Source organism: Conger conger, chromosome 10 (assembly GCF_963514075.1).
Source record: "Conger conger chromosome 10, fConCon1.1, whole genome shotgun sequence".
In the NCBI taxonomy this organism is placed as follows: Eukaryota; Metazoa; Chordata; class Actinopteri; order Anguilliformes; family Congridae; genus Conger; species Conger conger.
Window position 1 is genome coordinate 20603380 of NC_083769.1, and position 24079 is coordinate 20627458.

The following is a 24079-nucleotide window of genomic DNA, read 5'->3' on the forward strand; positions in this document are numbered from 1 at the left end:
AAAAAAACAAAGAGAAGGGAATGTAATGTGGATAAATATATTAGACGCCACAGGAGGGCAGCATTGACCAGCATGGTGTGAGTTAGTCTATAAGTAAGATGGCCTAGCTGGGGAGAGATAGCCCACTCAGGCACCAGCGTGGAGGACAGGAGCTCAAGGGAAGGCTGTCTAAAGAAGCCACAAACGCCAGAAATTCAGCCAATTACCTGGATTTAATAACTAGCACAATTCTTCAGCCAGGAGAACTAATTAGGGAATTCAACTGGAAAACATACATGGAAAAAACACACGGCTGGACTTGGACTTCACATTATATCTCAAATAAAAGTAACCTGAGCCCTTCAACCTCTTCTTTACATCACACTTCAACATGGTGTGTAAAGAAAATGCAATTTAGTCATGTTATCCTTGATACAGACAAGAGAAATACTACATGATAGAAGTTGGCAGCTGTGTTTTTATTGTGCTGGATGTAAGTCTACTATTGTTGCCATGTGTGTAATTTACAAACATAATATGCTGGAATTTTAATTGTAGGAAATATTAGCAGTTAAATATGCGTGACACTGCACTTTTTATTTGAATTAAATATTGCCTGTCATATTGTATATTCTACAATGTTTTAAAAGGTCTTGTCCCAGAGAACATGTCTAGCTAAAGCGCTGGTCACAGCCCTTCATGTGGAATCAGGATTCTGAGTTTGCCAGGGAGATTGTGGCTGCAGGAGTGTCTGCAGCCGGCCTGTGTAAATTAGTGATTTAGCTCTTGGCTGCAGCAGTTGCACAGCTGGCGGATGGAAGATTGTAAAGAAGCAGCGCGTGTTTTATTGTCCTTCAGGTTGTAAGACAAGGATGTCTGTCTACTATTACATTTTTGCAATGCCATTTGTGTTATTTAATATGCTGGTATTTTAATTGTAGGAAATATTAACAGATAAATATGCGTGACACTGTGCTTTTTATTTAAAATTAAATATTGTCTAGTCTACAATGTTTTAAAAGGTCTTGTCCCAGAGAACATGTCTAGCTAAAGCGCTGGTCACAGCCCTTCATGTGGAATCAGGATTCTGAGTTTGCCAGGGAGATTGTGGCTGCAGGAGTGTCTGCAGCTGGCCTGTGTAAATTAGTGATGTAATTTTGCACAGCTGGCGGATGGAAGATTGTAAAGAAGCAGTGGGTGTTTCTGGGGATAAACGTGATTCTGTGTGCTCTCCAGGCGGAGAGCAGGACGGACCCAGAAGTGATTCAGCCATTCTAGAGAAAGTGAGAAAGGTAAGAACAAGGCATAGAACAAAAACACTCCCAGCGGTTCAGTGAGAATATGCTCTGAGATTAGGAATTTTCCGGTGCCATATTGCAGCCCAAAATGAGCAGTGCTGTAGCATTGTACATGATCCCACCCATGGATTCATTTTCAGAAGATGCATTAAATTTAAATGTTTCAGCATCAATGGAATGTAGGTAGAGATATCAACATAATGTTATTAGCATTGAATGTCTGATGGTTGATGGAAACCATGCCATGACAAACTTATGAGATGACATTAGAGGAGGTCCAGAATTCAACTGGACAGTGAATATCCTCACAGTCTCCCCGTTATAGCAAGCATGACTGTGTTTGTTCCAATACTACTCTTATAAGTGGCAGGGATATCACATGATGCCTAATTTTTTAGTTTTTGTTTGTGCTTGTCTCATACCATATCAGTACAATGCAACAGAGCTGGCCACTGCCATAATTCAGGGCCAGAAAGGAGAAATAAAATGAAATCATTTTTCATTTCTCTCATCTTCCCACCTCACATCTGCCTCTTTCCCCTTACGAAGGAACAGAGTGCCTCCCTCCCGAGAGGACATTTTGATTGGTTGATGATGACATCATGTTTTTTGGAGCCATTACTATTGATCTCAGTTTGCATCGTTAGGAATAAAACCCACACAATGTGGGCTGTGAGAGGCACTCAGTGGGGGGCGGGTGGCATGGATGGGGGGGGGGTTGTCATGGGCGTGGCTGGCTCTTACGGGGATAGCATTCATAATGCCCTGTTCTAATTCTGTGCATATTCAACATCCTGCATTTCTGCGTTCAACACATTTATAATGCAGGACTTAATCCTCTCCTGAATACCTCACAATTGAGACCTGTAGGCTGCTCACGGCGCCAGCCAAATAGGAGCTTTGAGAAATAGGATGCTCCACAAGCTCTCTGAGATGTTGAATTACATTCATTTTTAAAGATGCAACTTGTATTTACACCCTGGTGGCTATGTGAATGGCTTTTAGGGAAGAAGCATTTTAAAATGTGACTGTTGAATGCTCTGGGTAGCCGTAATGAGTCTGAACACAAGTCTTGTCTCCAAGGGAACACCGCCTCTTGATGAAATCTTGAATCTAGGTCACTTGGGACATGAAACTAGACCAATGATGATCTGATGCCTCCAGGTCTTTTGGGATATACACTCAGTGAGCACTTTATTACTTTACTGTATTTATTGGACTTATTTTTTAGATTTATTGGTCTTCTGCTGCTGTAGCCTATCCACTTAGAGGTTTAACGCATTGAATGTTCAGAGATGCTCTTTTGCATACCACTGTTGTAATGTGTGGTTATTTGCTTTACTGTCACCTTCCTGTCAGCTTCGACCAATCTGGCCATTCTCCTCTGACCTCTCTCATTAACAAGGCGTTTTGCTAATGCCCGCAGAACTGCTGCTCACTGGATGTTTTTCACACCATTCTCTGCAAACTCTAGAGACTGTTGTGCCTGAAAATTCCATGAGATCAGTTGTTTCTGAGATACTCAAACCACCCTGTCTGGCACCAACAATCATTCCACGGTCTTAGACCACTACAACTGCACTACAAATAAATATAAGCAGTTATCGAAGTATGCATTAATAACCTAATTAAATATGGCCAATGAGTGATGATAATAATAAAACAGATAAGAAAGTATGATCAACAGGGCAAATAACATCAGCATTGTTTCTAATGATGTCACTACCTTGTTTGAGAGCTACCTCAGAGACAATCCAGACTCTTTCGCCTCTTCAGCATACTTATTCCCTCCATTTTCCCAAGCGGTCACCCTCTCCAGTTCACTTGGCCGTTGCCCTGACAACTCGGTCAGTCTCCTGGCAACGGATATTCAGTGCACAAAGGGGTCAGTGTGAAGAAGAGGGGATGGCAGGGTGTAGCATGTGCAGCACTCTTTTACCATGGCTGAAAAATATGGTCACGACTGCCCACAAGTGATACCCCATTCATTAACAGGGGCTATGTACTGGGACAGTGACATCATTTTTGTTGTTTTTGTTCCCCAGCACATTGGATTGGAAATAAAACAATACAGTGCATGTTGTCAGCGTTAATTTGAAGGTATTACATATTGGGTGATGATAATTACAGCCCTTTCTATACATAGTCCCACCATTTTATGGGAGCAAAAGTAATTAGAAAGTTGGCTACTCAGCCTATTCTGATTAGACCGGTGTATTCAATCGCTTCCTTAGTGCAGGAATAAGAAAGCTTTCAATATCCAGCCTTGATTCTTGACTTTTGGTTGCAGTCTGTTATTTGTGTTTTTCAACATGAGGTCCAGAGTTGGGCCAATGGCAAGGCTGGAAGCCATTATAAGGCTGAGAAATAAGAAAATAAAATCAGTCTGAGACATTGGCCGAACGGGTGAGACATTGACCATAGAATACCTCTACAGAAGAATCAGTGATAATAAAATCAGAAATAGAATTAGAAAAAAAATACACACAAACCGATAGATAAGAAACACTCTTGGTAAGCAGGCGTGGATGTGTCAGTGACTATTTTCCACCAAAGCTACACTGCCACATGCAAACCACTAGTTAGCTGCAAAAGCAGGGTGGACAGGTTAGAGTTCAACCTGGTCTCACAACCCATTCGTAACTACAGTACGAAATTCCATGCCCTCAAAATTCGTAACATCATTAGCTTTAGGTGACTCCACGAGCGACATCGTAATCATTTTTCTATCACCATTGAATAAATACAGGTAAGCCAAGGTCGATATTTCATTTCAAAGATACATTTGTATAAAAGTTTTCTTATTTCGGAACTGCATTTTAATGCAATATGATTAATCATTCTCTAGCTTTTTCATCGCCTTCAAAAGACTCTTAGCTGGCGACAGGAAGCGTTTGTAAGCCATTATAGTTGCCCGAGGAGGAGATGTAAAGTATTAACTGACAGGTTCCAACGATGATGTATACTTTCACAATAATTAATCTAGTTAAGTGGTCTCCACCCTGGTCCTGAGGATCTATTGGGTCAGCTGGTTTTCACTGTTACTCTGCACTTAATTAATCAATTAGAGCAGATGATCACCTCACCTCGTTACCTGGGTCTCAACAGGATGCTGATTTTAGGGTGAAAACAAACACCAGCAGACCCAGTGGCTCTCCAGGACCAGGGTCTGATGTGGTTTATTTTGCTCTTCAGTGAGCAGCGGTTTTCACCACTGGATTTGGCTTTATCTTGTTGCTACGATGAAATACAAACTTTTGGTGGTTAAATGGTCCTTTATATCCTTGTGTTCATGCTCCCAAATGCACTAATTTTTTTAGGTTGACCTGTACATCAGCTTGTTAATGCAAAATGTAATCAGCCAATCATGTGGCAGCAACTAAATGGCTTAAATGGACTAACAAATTAACTAAACAATAAGCAGGTATGGGAGCTGGGGAACAGAAAATGAGGAACAGGTGAGAGGAATTGACAAATGACAGGAAGGACGTCCAAATATGGAGTGAAGGGCGGAGACATGTAATAAGGACAGAGAGAGGGAAAAGGAGTGAAAATACAGAGAAAAGAAAAAATAGAAAAAGGGACACGGACACTTTGACTGTAGAATGATTGTTGCTGCCAGACAGGTTGGACTGAGCATCTCAGAAACGACTGATCTCCTGTGATTTTCATACACAACCGGTCTTAGAGTTTTCGGAGAATGGTGCGAAAAACAAAAAACATCCAGTGAGCAGCAGTTCTGCAGGTAAAATACAATGTTAATGAGAGAGGTCAGAGGAGAGGGGCCAGACTGGTCGAGAAGGTGACAGTAACACAAATAACCACACATTACAACAGTGGTATGCAGAAGAGCATCTCTGAACACACAACGCACCAAACCTCTAAGGTCTAAATAATTGTAATAAATACCTAATAAATCGCTCACTGAGTGTATGCTATATTGGCCAGTGGGTCACTGTAGCTGCATATGAGACTTGGCAGTGACACTGGGCAGTGCTGTTTGACCTGCCGAACTAGGGGACAGCAGTGGTGCTTAGGAAACCTGTATTTACCTTTTTTGAGTAATGAATTTGGAACAATGAGTTTGATGCGTCCTTTTATCATGTGGTCCTCCTCCCTTCCCTCTTGTCTAACCCAAAAAGAAGAGAAAAATAATTGCACTTACATTACTGTTTTTTTGTTTAGAACAGCCCTTCAAGTGTATTTTTTTCAAGTTTATTTGTAGTTTAGTTATGGATTTGATGCTTTAACATGTGGAAGAACCTATGCACTTGTCAGTCGCTTTGGATTAACACTGTCTGCCAAATGACTAAAATGTAAATGTAAAATGTAAATGTAAATGTAAATGTGGTTGCAGGAGCACTGAATGTCAAGCAGTCTCATGGTGCCAGTGTTGTGGCCACTACGGAGAAACTACATAGGGGTTAAACTTATTAACAGGTTACACCACCTTTATTACTTGTATTTATTTAATTTGATGAAATAAAGATATTTTTTAGGGGCAGCATGGATGGTGCAGTGGGTAGCACTGCCACCTCACAGCAAGGTTTGGGTTTGGTTTTTAATACCGGTCGGCCGGGGCCTCTCTGTGTGGAGTTTGCATGTTCTCCCTGTGTTCATGTGGGTTTCCTCCAAGTACTCCAGTTTACTCCCACAGTCCAAAGACATGCAGGTTAGGGTGATTGTAGAGTCTAAATTGCCTGTGGGTATGAGTGTGTGTGTGTGTGTGTGTGTGTGTGAATGGTGTGTGTGCCCTGCGATGGACTGGCGACCTGTCCAGGGTGCATTCCTGCCTTTCACCCAATGTATGCTGGGATCGGCGCCACCCCCCCCTGCGACCCTGTTCAGGATAAGCGGGTTAAGATAATGGATGGAATATATTTTTTATCTATCTCAACCACAGTTAGATAAAGCTTCTCTGGAGAAACTGAATAATCCTTAAAATTCCTGAAAATTTCTGAAAGTTTCCTGCCAAATTCCCACCCTTTGCCACTCTACTGCTAAAACAATCAACAAGGGGCAAAAAGTGGAATGTTCTTGACCGATCAAGTCACCCATCTTGAATCCAGTTGAACATGTGTAGACCTGAAGATATTGAAGTTAAAATGCCCCAGAAACAAACAGGACTCCCAGGAAAGATACCCAGTGTCTCTGGGTCACAGACTTCAGGCAGTCATCTAAATATGACAACTTTATTTCTGATTATTTTAATTTGTCCGATTACTTTCGCTTCGGAGACTATGTCCTGTATATAAAGGGCATCTACATGGGTATTGGCCCACAGTCGCTGCCATTTATATTTGAGACCAAATTAATCTTTCTGAAGCACAGCACTTGAAAATGAATGGGAGTGAACAGGAGTGAATGCAATTACAGGGGGGCGGGTAATGAATAGTATTTATTATATGAAGTTAAATATCACTTTAACAATGCCTTTTGAATTCTGTGCTGCAAAGAAAATTGAATGCCATTAATATGCCATTAATATCGCTACAGGCCGCCGTTAGGGCGTAGTGGTTAAGGTAAAGGACCGGGACACCCAAGGGTGGTTCTAATCCCGGTGTAGTCACAGTAAGATCCGCACAGCCGTTGGGCCCTTGAGCAAGGCCCTTAACCCTGCATTGCTCCAGGGGAGGATTGTCTCCTGCTTAGTCTAATCAACTGTACGTCGCTCTGGATAAGAGCGTCTGCCAAATGCCAGTAATGTAATGTAATGTAATCATTCAATTCATTAATTCATGCATGCTATATGTATATGTAATGGGGAGGGGGAATTTACCTAGGGCACCAAATATACCTCTGCACACACACACACACACACACACACACACACACACACACACACATACAGTATATCCAAAAATGACTCCCACTTAATACAGAACAACAGAATTGTGTGCGGACTTGCAAAAAACAATAAACCCCTGGTACTGGTATAGGCAGCCAAATCATAAGAACGCTATAATTTAATTGAAAAACTCAAACCTGAAGTGCTTCGCTATGTCTATTGTGGTTACACCCAACTCCTTCCATCTCTTCCTGTGGGCTGGGGAGATTAAGTTAAGAGGGCAGCAAGAAGCAAGGCTATGCAGTCTGACAAGGCAGTGGGGCACTCATCTTGCATATGAATGGTGACCATATTTCCTGAATAATGTCTGTAATTCACATGCATATGGGCGAATTATGCAGTGCTGTGCTTCTCCAGATCATATTCCAATCTGGCAATACGATCCTGGTCTGGGCTGGACTGGACAGTAAATGCAGAAATATATGCAGGATAAACTATTGCAAAATGATAGATTACGCTGCCAATTCATGTTCTTTTCATTACAAGCAGTTGGACATTAAATTAATTTGCTTTATAATAAAGCTGCAGTAAGGTTATCAAGGTGGGAGGCTGAGGAAGAGAGAGAGTGAGAGAGTGAAAGAGAGAGAAAGAGAGACTTCAAAGAGAGAGAGGAAAGGTTAGCGCGGACAGATATTAGAAACCTGATCACTGGCCATCTGGGAAGCTGCTTTTCCAGGAAATGGCTCCTGCCCAGTCCCTGCTAAATAGGTATATCACATTAGGACAGTACGAAGGAGAGACAGAGATGAGGGGGGTAGGGATGGGTTAGATTGTCCTGAATTCAACATGATTGATTGGATTATGGCCTGAGGTTAATGCACTGGTAATTAATTACCAAGGCAACCAGACACAACAAGCTTGTTCTGGAGAGCACAGCCTGGTCAAAACTGAGGCGAAAGGAGTGAGAAAACGTGTGACAGAGCACTGTAATTTACTAATAAAAATACCGCATTTCCTCCTATTCCCCCAGGGGTCACTCATACAGAATGGTAATTCAGAGAGTGCATTTTTGTATTATATTAGTGCTGTTTATTCATTTTTCCCACACTTCCTCCCTTTCTTCCTTTCCAATTTGGAATCGGCTGTCATGCTACAGCCCCCACTACACCCCCCACACCAACTCCCACACCTGTACTCCTCCAATTCATTCAGCCTGCAGTCCACATACAGCACTACAGAAAGACTAGTGACCATTTTACACCCTACAGGTCACACACAGAACTACAGAAAGACTAGTGACCATTTCATACCATACAGCCCATACACTGCAGGAGGAACAGTGACTACTTCACACCCAGCAGCTCACACACAGAACTACAGGACAGTCAGTAACTATTTTACACCCTACAGGTCACACACAGTACTACTGAAAGACTAGTGATCATTTTATACCATACAGCCCATACACTACAGGAGGAATGGAAAATGGTAAATGGTTGGCATTTATATAGTGCCTTTATCCAAAGCACTGTACAATTGATGCTTCTTGTTCACCCATTCATACACACACTCACACACCGACAGTGATTGGCTGCCATGCAAGGCACTGACCGGCTCGTCAGGAGCATTTGGGGGTTAGGTGTCTTGCTCAGGGACACTTCGACACAGGATCGAACCGGCAACCCTCCGACTGCCAGACGACTGCTCTTACTGCCTGAGCCATGTCGCCCATAGGAACAGTGACTGCTTCACACCCAGCAGCTCACACACAGAACTACAGGACAGTCAGTAACTATACCCTACAGGTCACACACAAAGTCTACAGGAGAGTCACCTAGTGAGCAAAACCCTGAGTCTAGACATCTAGACAGGTGGAAATCTAAGTTGAAAGACATTTTGACATACCCTGACTAGCTTAACCCAATATAGCCCAGGTTTTATCCAGATGTAGCATGGCTAGGTCCTAGTCGGCTAGAAACCTTTCACTTTTCAATCATATGTGGCTCTCCACCTGAATGTGGATTCAATCATACTGACTTTTCACTCCAGTAATGTTCACTGGGCAGTGACTATTTTACACAAGAAATACTACAGGAGAGCTAGCAAAGAAGAGTATGTCTCTGATAATACTAAAGGTTATATTATATATTGGATTATTGTGGGTGCCTGACATGTTATTGAGATACCTGGCAAAACAATTCCAAGTATTGTATGCATAAAATTATTATTGGCACTAACTATTGCCTAGAGCAGAGATCCCTGCTGTGGTCTTGCAGAATGACGCAGTCTGATTGTTTTTGTATACACCTCTAAATCAGAAGTAACATATGTACCAAGAAGCAATGTAATTGGAGCTGGGAGTTGGCTGTATATCACCTTTTTTTAACGGATGAAATCAATCAAGTTCTGAGTAAGAATGAAAACCAGAAAACTGCTGACCCCTGGTGTCCAAAGTAACTTGCTGCAACACCAGAAAAGCTTTGTTTGGGGGTTGTGTGTGAGGGTGGTGGCTAGCTTTTATGGGAATTGGGGTGTTGTTAAGCATTATGACCTCAGCATGACGGACAGGGATATTGTATCACTAACACCATAGCTTCAGTGCCTGATAATCAAGTAAAAGGTTATTTAGAAGGGTGGTATAATTCCTAGATATGCCCATATATTATACGTGTTGAATATAATTTCTGACACGGATAATATATTACATTTCAAGATTTCGCAGTAAATGATATTTCCCTATGGGCTAAATGTCTCTGATGAGCATCCTTGGGTGTGCGTGTTTTAAGCTCCATTATTAAATGGAGGCATCCTTTTTCAGTATTCTAATGGGCCATTGCAGCCTCTTGCTTCAACGCAGATCTGAAGCCACAGAAATGTTTGATTATGCCCTCCCCTCTCTAATGGAGGAGGTTCACTGGGTTCAAGCGGCAGGGCAGTGCCAAACCATGAGACAGCCATCTTTCCGCGATGGCAGATAATAGCGCTGTTCGACTCCTGCCCCCCTCCTCCTCTACAAACCTGACCCAGCCTTTCAGAACATCAATTCAGCTCACATTTTTCAGTTGGGCAGAGCTGCCCGGCCAGACAGAAAAGTCATATTTAGACATGATTGGATTAACTTCAACATTGGATTTACTTCAATGTTACCTTCTATCACTACTTTGTGGGAAAACCTTAATGCTCTCTCTTAGTAGTGGATAGTGGATTTTATTGTTAAATAGTTTTTCTTTTACCACTAAATTGTAGAAATTATTTTTTATGTAAAGAATTCACTGCAGACTAAAATGTTTTTTTTTTCATTAAAGGCAGGAAACTTCTATCAATGTCATTCTGTTGTTCATAATTGAATATGTGTTTGTTTTGTGTGTATGGCGTAGGTGTATGGTAAACTTTCACTACTATCTACATGTGTATTGATGGAGCTCCTAGAGAAGCAGCTGGAGAGATTATACACATTTGTGTGGGGGCAGCTGAAGGACAAAAGACGGAGGGGGAGAGAGAATAAGAAAAGGAAGAAGGGAAGAGGGTAAGAGAGGGTGAGGGTAGGAGTATTGGGGGTTGGCTGTGGGGAGATGGTGCATTGATCTGGGAGGAGGTCTTGGATGCCTTCCCAGGGCTTAGGAGAAGGGGGAGGGCGGGGGCGGGGAAAGGGGATGGGCCAGGGGCAGCTGACTGAGTGCTGACGGATGGGGAAAGGGGGCTGGGCTTCTCTGGGTAGGCGGCAGAGGAAGAGATGGGACATCCCACACACACTCCGCCCCCCTCTAAGTACTCTATTAAAGCCCAGAGCCGCTCCATCCTCTGTCCTGTTGCTCCAGTGCCCTCACTCAGCTCCCAGGGAGACAGAGAAACTGACTTTTTAAAGGAAGGACTTTTATTTTGAAGAAAAGGGAGGAAAATAGAAAAGCAGCCATGAGCTACTCAAGCAGCCGCAGCTCCACCTCGTACCGCCGGGCCTTCGGATCCACCACACCCATGAGCTCCTACACCCCTATCTCCTCCTCCACCCGCCTGTCCCTCTCGGCGGGGCGCCACCTGAGCTCCGCCTCGCCCATGACCTCCCGCTCGGCGGGCTACAGGGTCCGCTCCAGCACGCCCGGCCCGCGCCTCTCCTACGACAAGGTGGACTTCTCCCTGGCCGAGGCCACCAACCAGGAGTTCCTGGCCACCCGTAGCAACGAGAAGGCCGAGCTCCGGGAGCTGAACGACCGCTTCGCCAGCTTCATCGAGAAGGTGCGCTACCTGGAGCAGCAGAACGCCGGCCTGCAGGCCGAGCTGGGCCGCTACAAGGACCAGAAACAGGAGCCCGGGCGCGCCAACGAGATGTTCCTGCGTGAGCTTCGGGAACTGAGGCAGCAGCTGGAGACAGTGGGGAAGGAGAGGGACCACATTCAGGTGGAGAGAGACAACCTGGCCGAGGACCTGGCCCTCCTCAACCAGAGGTGGGTGGGGGGAAGGGTGTGGGGAGGTATGAAGGGCAGGGAGGGTGAGGGGGGTACACAGGGAACCGGGCAACCATTGTGGGTTGAGATCTGACAGGGTGTAGCCCTGCGTTTTTGGACCATTGTTGTTTTGAATCGAATTTGTTGGCGGGGGGGGGGGAGGGGGGCGGGGGGGCGGTACTGGGGGACTGGCTTCTTCCTGGAACAAATATATAAAAATAAACAAAATATATCTTGTTACAAAACACAAATAATGTCTCCCTAAGAAAGAAATGCATGTATAAAGTAGAGTGAAATGCTGGATGTTTAAGTGGCATAGATGTGTAAACCATACCAACAAAATAGGGTTATTTTTAGCAATATACAAATATGCGATATACAGAGGCACGCAGGGATATTTCAAACATGTGTACTTTAACTACAACTCATTCGTGGCCACAGTGTGGATAGAGATATAACAGGGTGGTTTCCACATCTGTAAAGTGGCTTCCCTTTGCCGGAAACCCCTGCTTTTGGCATTTATTATGTGTTTTCTGTGGTCGATGGCTGGAGAGACTTTATGTGTACTGAGGTTTGGCACTTTTAAGACCCTCCCTGCGCTCCGAATGAGCACACAGCCTTCTGCAGAAGCGGGGCGCTCCTGTAGGAGTCTGCCTCCCGCTGTGGGAGTGACACTGCGCTGCTCGTTTCTCACATGGCTTACGAGATGGGCGGTGGTCCGCTGCATCGCCCCAGTCACACTCCTGTACAGCGAACCCAGTTCTGCCTGCAACCGCTCGGTCCAGCACAGAACAGTGAGCATTTCTCAGTTATTTTCTACATTTATTTCATACTGTATTTGTACAGGTAGCACATGAAGTGTTTATGTTGGATATCTGTGGTTCAGTCCGAACACCTCAGAAAACACAACCTCTTATAATAAACTGAGAATGAGTGGGAGTCACGTTAGAATCCTGTAAGTCTAACAATAATAGTTTGCTGTGTAATTAATGTTACAGAATAATTAGTATGTAATCATACATATGGTGTTAAAAATAGGTCTAATATTAATCAAAGCTCAACTTTAGCTCAATTCTGCAACTTATGGTCAAAAGTGAAATTTTGTGGGAGTTAATTTCCTGAATTAGCTCAATGGAAATCGGCTGGAGCCCAATCCTCATTCGTACATAGCCTCTAGGGCAGGGTCTATTTAAGCCTGTTGCTAGTTTTATTGCAGTATAGAGCAGTTCCTACATGACAGGAGTGATGGAAATGCTAAATAAAACAGAAAATGGATTTGCATTAGATTGAAGTGTATTGTTGTGGGAACAGCGTGACGGTACGATGTTGCAGAGAAACAGGCGTGCCCTGCCTGTCCGCAGTGAGGTGTTTCGGAAGGAGGGGTGAACGGAGGAGGAGGGTGTGGTCTGGGAGGGACGGGGGTGGGGGGGAGGTCGTGTCAGAGACGGAGCAATGTGGAGAATGTAATGGGGAGAAATCAATGCGTTACCGGGTCCGGTTGCCGGGGCCGGCGGGCCAAGAATGCCATTAGTGATGGGGCCCCTTGCGACTGGCTCATGAATTAAAGATGAGTCCCCCGTTTCGGCTCATTTGGCCATTGTTAGGGGAGAGGACCCGGTTACTCCCCAGCCCCCCGCTCCCCTCCCTGACCCCCCGTAGTTGTATTTCCCCTTGCCGATGTTAGGACGGAGCAGATGGGGAACGGTGTCGAAAAGTTATACCATAACAATGGACGGTCCTAACTGTGGTAATGCGCATATCCATACTGTGGCAGGAACGGCCACTCGCATGGCTGGACTTGCTATGGAAAAATGGGAGGGGCCGAAGATGGAGACCCAGACACAACGATGATGTCATTATCCGTGACAGGGGCCACAAATTTACATTCATCTCACCATTACATTTAGCAAGAGCTCATATCCACAGTGACACACCTTTTACATATGACCCACGTACAGCTAGATTTACACTGATGCACTTTCTAATGGGAATCAGAACTAGAACCTCAGAGTTGCATGTGCATGTTCCTAACCATTATGTTATGCTGCCTCTTACTATTGAGGCAGTGGTTGTTTATTGTATTACATTACTGGCACAGGGAAACCATGCAGCAACTGGAATTTGGTAGATTATACAGCAGATCTCTTTTTGGCAGTTTGCTTTTTTGGTTCATCGATGCTAATCAGAGGCAGGTAAAATGATCTACATTGATGAAAATACAGTGCAAATTGCTTCCCAAATGGGAAAACCTTTTTTTTTTGCTTAATTACCAGGAATAGACGGTGGTCCTTCGAGCAGGTTTTATATAAACATCCCCCACCTCCCTCAGCTGTTTGCGTTTTGTCCCACGGGTGATTTTTGAGGGAGGTGTTTTACGAGCCCTAAATCAATATAATTAAAATAGATTTTGTCTAGAACAAAACCTGTGGCTGACGTTAGCTGAGACAAATCAGATGTTGGGTGTGGAAAGAGTGTGGGCTCTCTGACTCCAGTCAATAAGACAGTTAAGGAGGGGCAGAAGGCAGGGAAGCATTGTGTGGACTGCGGAGAATATGGGATGGGGCGGGGCTGGGTCAGGTGGGGAGGGGGTAAGTGGTACAGCTGGGACCCCTGAGGGGGAGGTGTCTGAGACCTGGAACCATCAGCTCTGATCACATCTGTTTCGGAACAACAGCAGTGATCCTTGCTCCATTTGACCTCTACGCCTGGCCTGGGAAAAGCTGACAGATTGCATCCTGTCAGAATGAAGACTTTCGCCAATAAGACCCCCAGCCCCCGAGTGCCATCGAAGGGGAAACCTAATACCAAATGAATTTTTTATGTTTTTTCATGTTTTTTCATGTAGAAAAGCAAAAGTGAAATTAAACTTCAGATACATTTACCTCTTAAGCACAGTTCAGGTTAAGGATTCGCAATGAGATGCTCAACAGCTGGCGATGTTCTAAAACTCACCGCCTGTGATTAGAGTAGTTGAATTGCCTCCACCGACTTCCTGCATGGCATGTCGAATTTGTTATGTTCTTGAGTCTGTCTGTTAGTTTATTTGTTTAATTATTGTCATTTATTATTTTTCTGTTTATTCAAACAGTACTATTCATTGCATACGTCATCCCCTGTTATGTCTGTGTCTGAATGTGTCTGAGACAGAGTCACTCCCCTGTCTGCGTGCTGCACTATTCGGGTGGTTCCGGTAGTTTCCGGGTTTCAACGATTCCTTCCCAGTCTCGCATTCCTTACTTCCTGCTTTCTCACTAGTCCATGTTTTATAGCACTAAACTTACTAATAACGACTAACATAGATATCGTACTTATTATAGTAACACACTTACTGTCTGTCTAATTAATTAACTAACAGTCACTAGTTTGGGCAAATTTAGATTTAAGCACATAATTAACTTACTAATGTATCTCCAGTTTCAATTCTGTCCTATAACTCCGCCTCCCTATTCTATAACTGATTACTTGCTTTGTTTCAGAGAAGTGTTCGCACCTGCCTCTCGCTATCACTACGTCTTCTACTCTATGCAGATATCCACTCCCTAATCCGAAGCTGTATGTTTTTCGTGTTGGTCTATGTGTACCCAGTTCGCGTTTTCGTTTCCCCCTTGTTATTGTATTATTGCCTGTCATGTTCCTCACCTGTTTTTAATTGTTTAGCCCTCCTCACTCCTGTGGCCTACCTAGTATGTCACTTCCCTTCATGTATTTAAACCCCAGTCTCTGATAGAACCCTTGTCAGAACGTTGATCATCACACAGTGCCGATTCATAGTAAGCCTGTTTTGTATGAGATTCCTGAGACACACCTTTGCCTGACCTCGAGTTTGCCTTTGCTCCTTTGTCTTGTCGCTTGCTGAGTTTTGGTTTTGATATTCATTTTAGTATTTTTCGACTTCCCACTTGCCTTATCCTGTTGTCCTTCTGCACTTCTGCTTTTTGGATTTTGACCTTGATCTGTTTATTTACTACTCTCTTGGCTGCTCGATTTGGAACTGTTGTGTATTGGATCTCCTGGCTTTGACTACTGGATTGAATAAACCATGTTTCTGATTATCCCTTGGTCTAATAATTAAGATCAGACGTTGGCACAGAATCCTGAAACCCCTGCCCCTTGTTGTGCACCCCTGCTCTAATCCCAACCATACCAGTGCAGACTATGTCTCTATTCCCAATCATACCAGTGCAGACTATCTCTCTAATCCCAACCATACCAGTGCAGACTAAGTCTCTAATCCCAACCTTACCAGTGCAGACTATGTCTCTAATCCCTATCATACCCGTGCAGACTATCTCTCTAATCCCAATCATACCAGTCCAGACTAAGTCTCTAATCCCAACCTCACCAGTGCAGACTATGTCTCTAATCCCAATCATACCCATGCAGACTATGTCTCTAATCCCAACCATACAAGTGCAGACCATGGCTCTCCAATGGGTACTGTCTACTGTTCCCCTGGACGGACGAGAGCTTAATTTAGCTGGCTATACTCCTCCATATTGCACAATTGTGAGTCCTGTGGTCACAGCTGCACTACTTGTCCCAGTGCAAAGGGAGGCAGCGATGCGTTTGGGTGTTGTCTGATGCACATCACAGTGTGTTTACTGGGCGCTTCACAGTGTGTTTACTGGGCACTTCACAGTGTGTTTACTGGGCTCTTCAGCATCACAGTGTGTTATTGGGCTCTTCACACATCACAGTGTGTTTACTGGGCACTTCAGACATCACAGTGTGTTTACTGGGCGCTTCACAGTGTGTTTACTGGGCGCTTCACACATCACAGTGTGTTTACTGGGCTCTTCAGACATCACAGTGTGTTTACTGGGCTCTTCAGTCATCACAGTGTGTTTACTGGGCTCTTCAGACATCACAGTGTGTTTACTGGGCGCTTCACACATCACAGTGTGTTTACTGGGCGCTTCACACATCACAGTGTGTTTACTGGGCGCTTCACACATCACAGTGTGTTTACTGGGCGCTTCACACATCACAGTGTGTTTACTGGGCGCTTCACACATCACAGTGTGTTTACTGGGCGCTTCACACATCACAGTGTGTTTACTGGGCGCTTCACAGTGTCTTCACTCCTCATTCCCTCATCTTCTCTTCCAGACTGGACGATGAAGCTCAGAAACGAATGGACGCCGAGAACAACTTGGTTCTTTTCCGGAAGGTAAACAGCGTCTTCACACAACAGCTCCTAGTACCAGACAAACTGCGTGGAGACATTGGGCCTGAATTACTCTTTCCAAGCAATGGAAAACAGGAATATTCAAATTCATGAGTATGAGTATCCAAATATGTGCTTGTTCTTGGGTTCATTATGAAGTGCTGACTAATTTTTTGCAGAAAGCCACACGGTGATGTTGGTGCTTATGTAGAGTTGTATGAACATAAGAATAGGTCAAAACTGATAATTACAAAAACAGGCCCTTCAGCCCATTTCAACTTCAGCCCATCTTGACTCAGTTACCTAGAGCAGGAGATCAAGCTGAAGTCTTGGACTGCCTTAGTGTGTGCACATCTTTGTGGTTTCCTTTTCATAATTGGCCCATTTTAAGTCTTGGAAACAAGGTGTCCAATCAGTGACTTGCATCAATCGCACCAAAAACCAGCAGACACTGCAGTCCCCCAGGACTGGAGTCTGATACCCGCAGTCTAGAGCCTATCCATCAAGCCAAACCTGAACACCTCAAAGGTCTTTGCCTCAGGCTGCTGAATTCAAAGCTGAGACTGATATCATTGCTCAATCAAAACATCACACTGACAGCGACATATTTTTCATGGTCTCCAGGATGTGGATGACGCTACTTTGTCCCGTCTGGAGCTGGAGAGGAAGATCGAGTCGTTGATGGATGAGATCGAGTTCCTGAAGAAGATCCATGATGAGGTGTGTACCTACACTCCCCCCCACCACCACCCCCGAAAAAAGCAATGATACAAAACATCAACGATACAAGTCAACTGCAAGATTTAGCCAATCAGCATAGGCCACTGGCTCATCAATTGCACAGGCCAAACCAATGCTCAGTCACACTGTAATGTTATTTTCCACAAAATATTAAGATCATTGGCACACTGCATGAAAAAGTTTCTCTATGTCGATAGTTTTGTTCATTCGAAATTGTCTTTGTTTATGAACTTAGCAGAAGCAAGCAAAGAAACTAGATTTACTAGAGCAATGCATCTTAGTGCCCATCTGAAAAGTACCATGTTATACCCTATGATGGAATAAAACCAGCCACCTGTATTTAACCAGGCAGTCACCACACAACTCTGCCCTACAAGGTTTGACTCCACTCCAACACCACACCCTCCACCAAATGCCCTCTTCTCCTTAATCACACATCCTCTGTACCTTGTGTTGTACCTCCTCCAGGAGATCCAGGAGGTCCAAGTGAGTGTGCAGAGCCAGCAGCTGCAGGTAGAGATGGACACAGCCAAACCGGACCTGACCGCCGCGCTGAGGGACATCCGGGTCCAGTATGAGAGCATCGCCTCCAAGAACATGCATGAGGCCGAGGAATGGTACAAATCCAAGGTGAGGAGGGGACGCAATGTCCTCCACACAAACATGCATGCTAGCAAACTGTACGTTCTCTTCCACATACATACTCACACATAAACTAGCCAAATATCCTCCTCCACTGCACACACATACGTACACATGCACACACACTCACACACACACACACACACACACAAACACATGTGCTAGCAAACAGTACGTTCTCTTCCACATACATACCCACACATTAACAAACCAAACATCCTCCTCCACCACACACACATACACTGAAAAGAATCATTTTTAAGTGCTGTGTTTTCAGTGCATGTACCTATCCAGGAAAATCCATCACTCATATTGTCCTTATGTTCACTTTAATAGAAACATTTTTGTTCAAACATGCATATTCAAACACATTGACTAGACCAGAGCACACACACAGGATCGACATGAAGGCATAGTTTGCTGCGTGGGTGTTTTCACCGTTTCTCTCCTAGCTGTCAGATCAGGACCACATTTGCTTGTGAAGCTTTCTTTCTTGAGTGTGTGTGTGCAGGGGATCGTGCTTTTTGTTAGTGTGTGACTGGTGGAGATTGTGCGGCTCATCATATTTCTGTGGTGCAGATTATGCAGTTTTCTATCGCGTCTGTTTGTATGTATATGTGTGTGGACATTGTGTGGATTATGGAGTGTGTGTGTGTGTGTGTTTGTCTATATTCTGCAGTTCACTGATCTGACAGACTCTGCCAACCGGAACACTGAGGCCCTGCGACAGGCCAAACAGGATGCCAACGAGTCCAGGAGGCAGATCCAGTCACTGAGCTGTGAAGTAGAGGCTCTGAAGAGCACGGTAAGGCCCTGGAACTGGAGGGGGGGCAGTGGGAAAGGGGGACATGAGGATAGGGAGACAGGAGGACAGGGGCTATGGCATCGAGTGAGGGTAACATACAAAAAATACAAAATCCACAGTCGCACAAAATAGCATTCATCTGTCCTGCTGAAAAAACAGCTCATGATAGGTTTTGAAACAGCTGATAGCTGGTTTACCAGTTCAGACCAGGTCAACATGGTTTAGATGGTTGACCAGTTCAGACTAGCTTCCAGCTTGACATGGTTTGAAACAGCTACCAGCTCAGACAAGCTGCCAGCACTAGCTGGTTGACCAGCTCAAACCCAGCTAGACCAGCTTTATGACCAGCTTGGCCATGCTGGTTGACTAGCTCATACCCAGCTAGACCAGCTTAGGACCAGCTTGACCAGCTCGATTTTCAAGCTGGTCAACCTGGGATACCTGGATTTTATGACAGGGTATGCATTTCTCTCCCCCTTCTGTTTACGCCTTCACACATTTTCTTGTGTCCTCTTTTCCCCCTCGGTGCTACACTGAATCCCTCTCCCCGTTGTGGAATGGCGCCCTCCGGTGGCCCGGCAGAACGAGGCACTGCTTAGGCAGATGCGGGACATGGAGGATCATTTCGCAGTGGAGGCGGGTGGCTACCAGGACGCGGTGTCCGGCCTGGAGCAGGATATCCGCCAACTGAAGGAAGAGATGGCTCGCCACCTGCGCGAGTACCAGGACCTGCTCAATGTGAAGATGGCCCTGGACATTGAGATAGCCACCTACAGGAAGCTACTGGAGGGAGAGGAGAGCCGGTGAGGAGGCGGGAGAGGGGGGGCAAATTATCCGTTGGTTAACCAACAGGGAGCGATGCTGTACAGGAAACAGATTGGCAGAGTAACATGCTAGAACCACTACTCCAGTGGTCTCTAACCATGGTCTTGGAGAGCTACTGGGTCTACTAGTTTTTGTAGTTACTCTGCACTTACTCTGCAATTAACCAATACAGCAATTGATTACAGGGTTAAAAATATTGACAAGCATTCAAATTCCACAGTTTTCCCAAAAAAAAGTCACAAAATCTCCCCAAATACAAAACATCTGCATAACTTTTTGTCCAGACACATGATTGATCAGAAAAGCTTATTTTTCTATTAAAACAGTATTTTTACAGTTGATGTAAAACAAAATTATCATTCATGTGTGTTTTATTCACATATATGAGAGTATGTTTTTATGCCCAAAGTGTCCAAAAAGTACTCCAAAAAGGATTACTCACCTTAATGCTTTCTAACCAACCTGCATCACATTTAAAATGGAACTTTATTTCAAAACTTGGTTAACCAGAGCCCCATTAGCCTCATTAGCCAGTAAAATTATATTTCTACCAAACCGGAAATATGTTCGCCGGATGTGCAATAAAAGTGAGCTAAGAATTGAATTGTATATATTTGTTCTAATATTGAAACTTAATTTTTTGACATAGAGAAATGGTATCAAGGATTGTTGAAATATGCCTTCTATTGTCTGAGTGGCACGGTGAGGGTTGTAAACCGTGAGCATGGCGAGGGGGAGGTTGGAGTTTTATTGCCCTCCTTTGTATATAAGAGGCTGATAAGGATCTAAACAACTGTTCTCTGGCATCTCCATTTGCAGTTTTATTACTCTAAAGTTTCTATTATTATAGAAATATGTACGCAACAATAATTTGGGACGTTAAACACTCAACCACAAGTGGGCAGTGTTTATAGGGTCAGGACTAACGGCTTACACAACCTTGGCAATATTGTAAGCCTTCTAGCACCTAAATAATTGATATTGTAGTAAATAGCTGCATTCATTTTATCGATTCATAATATGAGATTTTATACATTAGTTTACACATACTGACATGTACAGTTGTGAAATAGCCACTGCATATGATTAAAGGGAACCTTCAGGTTTGGGAGCCCCAGTTCTTTTGAACTGTTTCCATCACTCACATAGACATTTGCTGTTAGACACAAATGTCCCAATGATGTGTCACAGAAGCTTAGTTATTCCTTTATTAAACAGTCACCCATGGATCTACTTGCCTAATATCCCTCTCCCACCATTTCAGAGTGTTCAGGATTCAGGTGTTCATTGTGCCCAGTGTGGGTATAAAGTATTTTATTGGAGGGCGTGGCCTTGAGCTTTGTTCTAACCGCCCTGCTTCTCTGTCTCTCCATTTCTCAGCATCACTGTCCCCATTCACAACATGTCCTCCATGAGTATTCGCAGCTCTGGTGAGTCTGTCAGCCTGCTCACACACGCACGCACGCGCACACACACGTGCGCGTACATACACACAATGAATGTCAGACATCAACTTACCTATTTCTAACACAGTAACCATCTCTCTCTCACGCTTTATCTAATTCTCACAGATTTTGACCTCCCTCCAGACACACACAGTAAAAGGACGGTTCTTATAAAGACCATAGAGACTCGAGATGGGGAGGTGAGTGAGTGATTTAGTGAGTGAGTGAGTGATCCATCCAAACTGACGTAAAAACATTTTAATAAATGGAAGTGAATTCAGCTCTAAGTTTACCCTTTAAGTTTCTATCACTACATTCATCTTCACCCTGAATATCTTTTTGTTGTTCTGTCTGCCTGATTGTTAGTCAGCTGTTTGTTTGTAGCCCATTTCCTCTTTAGTTTTTTTTTTGTTGTTGTATATTTATTCTGACTAGAATTCTACACTGTGTCTGTCGTCTTGTGTGGTACCTGTTGAGCTTTTCCTGAAGGACTTTTGTTTAAAAAGGCAATCATTGGTGCAGCTTAGAGCCGTGATTTTTACAAGCCTTTGTTTCCTGTTGAAGATATCTAAAAGTAAATATCTAAAAACATTTTTGTGGACCATGGTATAAATGCAAGTACAGTGAAAGACATACCTCTGACTGCTCTGATGTCAAGCAGTTTACTTTTATACTTTAAAATGGTCCTACCATGATCGAGAACAATGGTTATAATCATGTAATCATCATCTTGTAATAATGAGGCACTCAAGCCCCCTCTTGTCAATTTCCACTTCAATGCAGGTAGAAAACAAATGTGCTTATAAAAACTGGTTTTCTCTCTGCTGCTAAACTCTGGATGCGAATCAGCAGATCTGATTAATGTGTCTTTTCTATTCCTGTCCCCACCCTGTCCTTGTCCCTGCTTCCTTCCCAGGTGGTGAAGGAGTCCAGCAAGGACAGAGAATTTGACAAGGACACTTAGACTTACTGTTCCAGCTCCAGATGAAGAAAAAAAAGAAGGAAAAAGAAACAATAAAGACCACAAACACAATATCAAATCCCCCGCCTTCCCCGACCCCGTCCTGACCTCCCTCCATTCCTGTGTACCTGTACTGCCTTTGCTCATCCTGGAGCCACACCCATAACCCGGATGGAGTTTAAGAACCACACGTGATAATAAACTGAGCCGGTAGTCCTACCTGTCAGCTGACAAGGTGTGAAATCTCCAGTCCACTTTTATCCGCTTCGGTCTGCTCACATGGAGAGGTGCAGCCCTGCTCCTGGAGAGACGCAGGGTTTGCTGGCTTTCAGTGTTACTTAGCTCTTAATCAGTCAATTAAAGCAGTAGATGATACGTTAATAGGTTAAGACATTAACATGAAGTTAACTGCCCTCACCAGGTTTTTGGGTGGGTCTGCATTTGTTGATGATTTAGAGGTGAAAACTAAAAGCAGCAAACCTATGCAGCTGTCCCGGACCAGGATTGCAGACCCCTGCACTAATGCTAATATTTTAGCCTACATTTTTTTGTATTATGCAGAGCCTGGATGCAAGGAGTGGTGTGTGTCCATCCACTGTTGCTTCTGGTTTGATATGAGTGGTGATCGTAGCATAGCAGCCTGCTTTATTCTCCCATGATGCACTGGGATCCCTGCCCTCTCCAGTTATGCAGTGAGCAATGAAGGCCTATCTGTAGCACTACCTGCCCCACTGTCTGCCTGGACAATACTGCTGATGGCTTGTCTTCATATGGGAGCAAATGATAATAAAGCTTTGTGGAACAGTCCTGGTGTCATGTCTTCACTCTCTCTTCAGTTGTGTTTGAAAGCGGGGTTGTGTTTTAAAATCAGGTATACATTCAACTAGATTTAGGCTCTTTCACTGATATTTATTTCCAGGAATTTATTTATTGGAAACATTCTGCTTTTTTGTTAGTCAAATTTATTTTTTTCCTCATATAATAGGGCTCGCCAACTAATAGGGACAGGTTTTGTAAAAAATAAATTATTTAGGTTAGTAATTAATTAGGTGGCATGGATGGTGCAGTGGGTAGCACTGCCCCCTCACAGCAAGGAGGTCCTGGGTTCGAATCCCCGTCGGCCGGGGCCTCTCTATGTGGAGTTTGCATGTTCTCCCTGTGTCTGCGTGGGTTTCCTCCGGGTACTCAGTTTCCTCCCCCAGTCCATGAGTGTGTGAGTGAATGGTGTGTGTGCCCTGCGATGGACTTGTGACCTGTCCAGGGTGTATTCCTGCATTTCGCCCAATCTATGCTGGGATAGGCTCCAGCCCCCCTGTGACCCTGTTCAGGATAAGGGGGTTAGGATAATTAATTAATTAATTAATTATTAATTCGATTATATATTACATAAACCTGTTAAATCTGTAAAACAAACAGAGAATAGTGAAAAAAAATCACCCTAGGTCTCAAAGGGTTAAATAAGGGGAGATTACAATTAAAAGTTCTTTTTTCATAGCTTTCTAGCTTTCCAAGTAACTTAAAGAGATTAGAAACATTACTGCCAATTTCTTTTACATACAAACAGTCAGATTATTAAAAAGACATGACTTTATAAACCAATGTCCGATATGGGAGATTATTTCATCAAAATGTAACAAAATAACAATAATAAACACTGCAAATATGTGTATTTTTTTTGCTATTAATTAATTGATTTTGTGCTTTTCCTTGCTATGTGCAAGCTTGTTTTCTTATATAAATAGATGTGGAGGGTCTCACTCATCTAATTATTGAACTGGCCCCACACCAAATATGAAGGCATGGACAATTTATGATTTTGGGGTTCGTCAGTGTATACTGCCATATGTACTGACTGATATTTACTTACCATCTACCAAGCATTTGAAACAGAAATGAACTTCCAACCCTTGGGGAATGTTACCAAAAAAATTTGAAAATATCGCCCACAGGAAGTCCATCAGGTGTCTGTGCCTTCCCTTGAAGTTT

At 43.8% G+C, this 24079-nt stretch overlaps 1 protein-coding gene across 1 annotated transcript; it reads left to right on the forward strand.

Annotated features, from left to right (window-relative positions):
• The first annotated feature begins 10857 nt into the window (after window positions 1-10857).
• LOC133138938 (peripherin-like) lies at window positions 10858-22899 on the forward strand. The gene is made up of 9 exons (XM_061258093.1): window positions 10858-11507; window positions 16617-16677; window positions 17299-17394; window positions 17884-18045; window positions 18737-18862; window positions 19445-19665; window positions 21068-21117; window positions 21259-21332; window positions 22049-22899. Exons 1-9 carry the CDS (start codon window positions 10978-10980, stop codon window positions 22094-22096), a joined length of 1368 nt encoding a protein of 455 aa, XP_061114077.1. The 5' UTR covers window positions 10858-10977; the 3' UTR covers window positions 22097-22899.
• Window positions 22900-24079: the final 1180 nt, after the last annotated feature.

Bases quoted from the DNA above. Each gene is read 5' to 3' on its own strand.
- LOC133138938 (XM_061258093.1), top strand. From the start codon at position 10,978: ATGAGCTACTCAAGCAGCCGCAGCTCCACCTCGTACCGCCGGGCCTTC. The intron at 18,863-19,444 runs GTAAGGCCCTGG...GTGGCCCGGCAG, and splicing joins TAGAGGCTCTGAAGAGCACG to AACGAGGCACTGCTTAGGCA. The intron at 21,118-21,258 runs GTGAGTCTGTCA...TAATTCTCACAG, and splicing joins CATGAGTATTCGCAGCTCTG to ATTTTGACCTCCCTCCAGAC.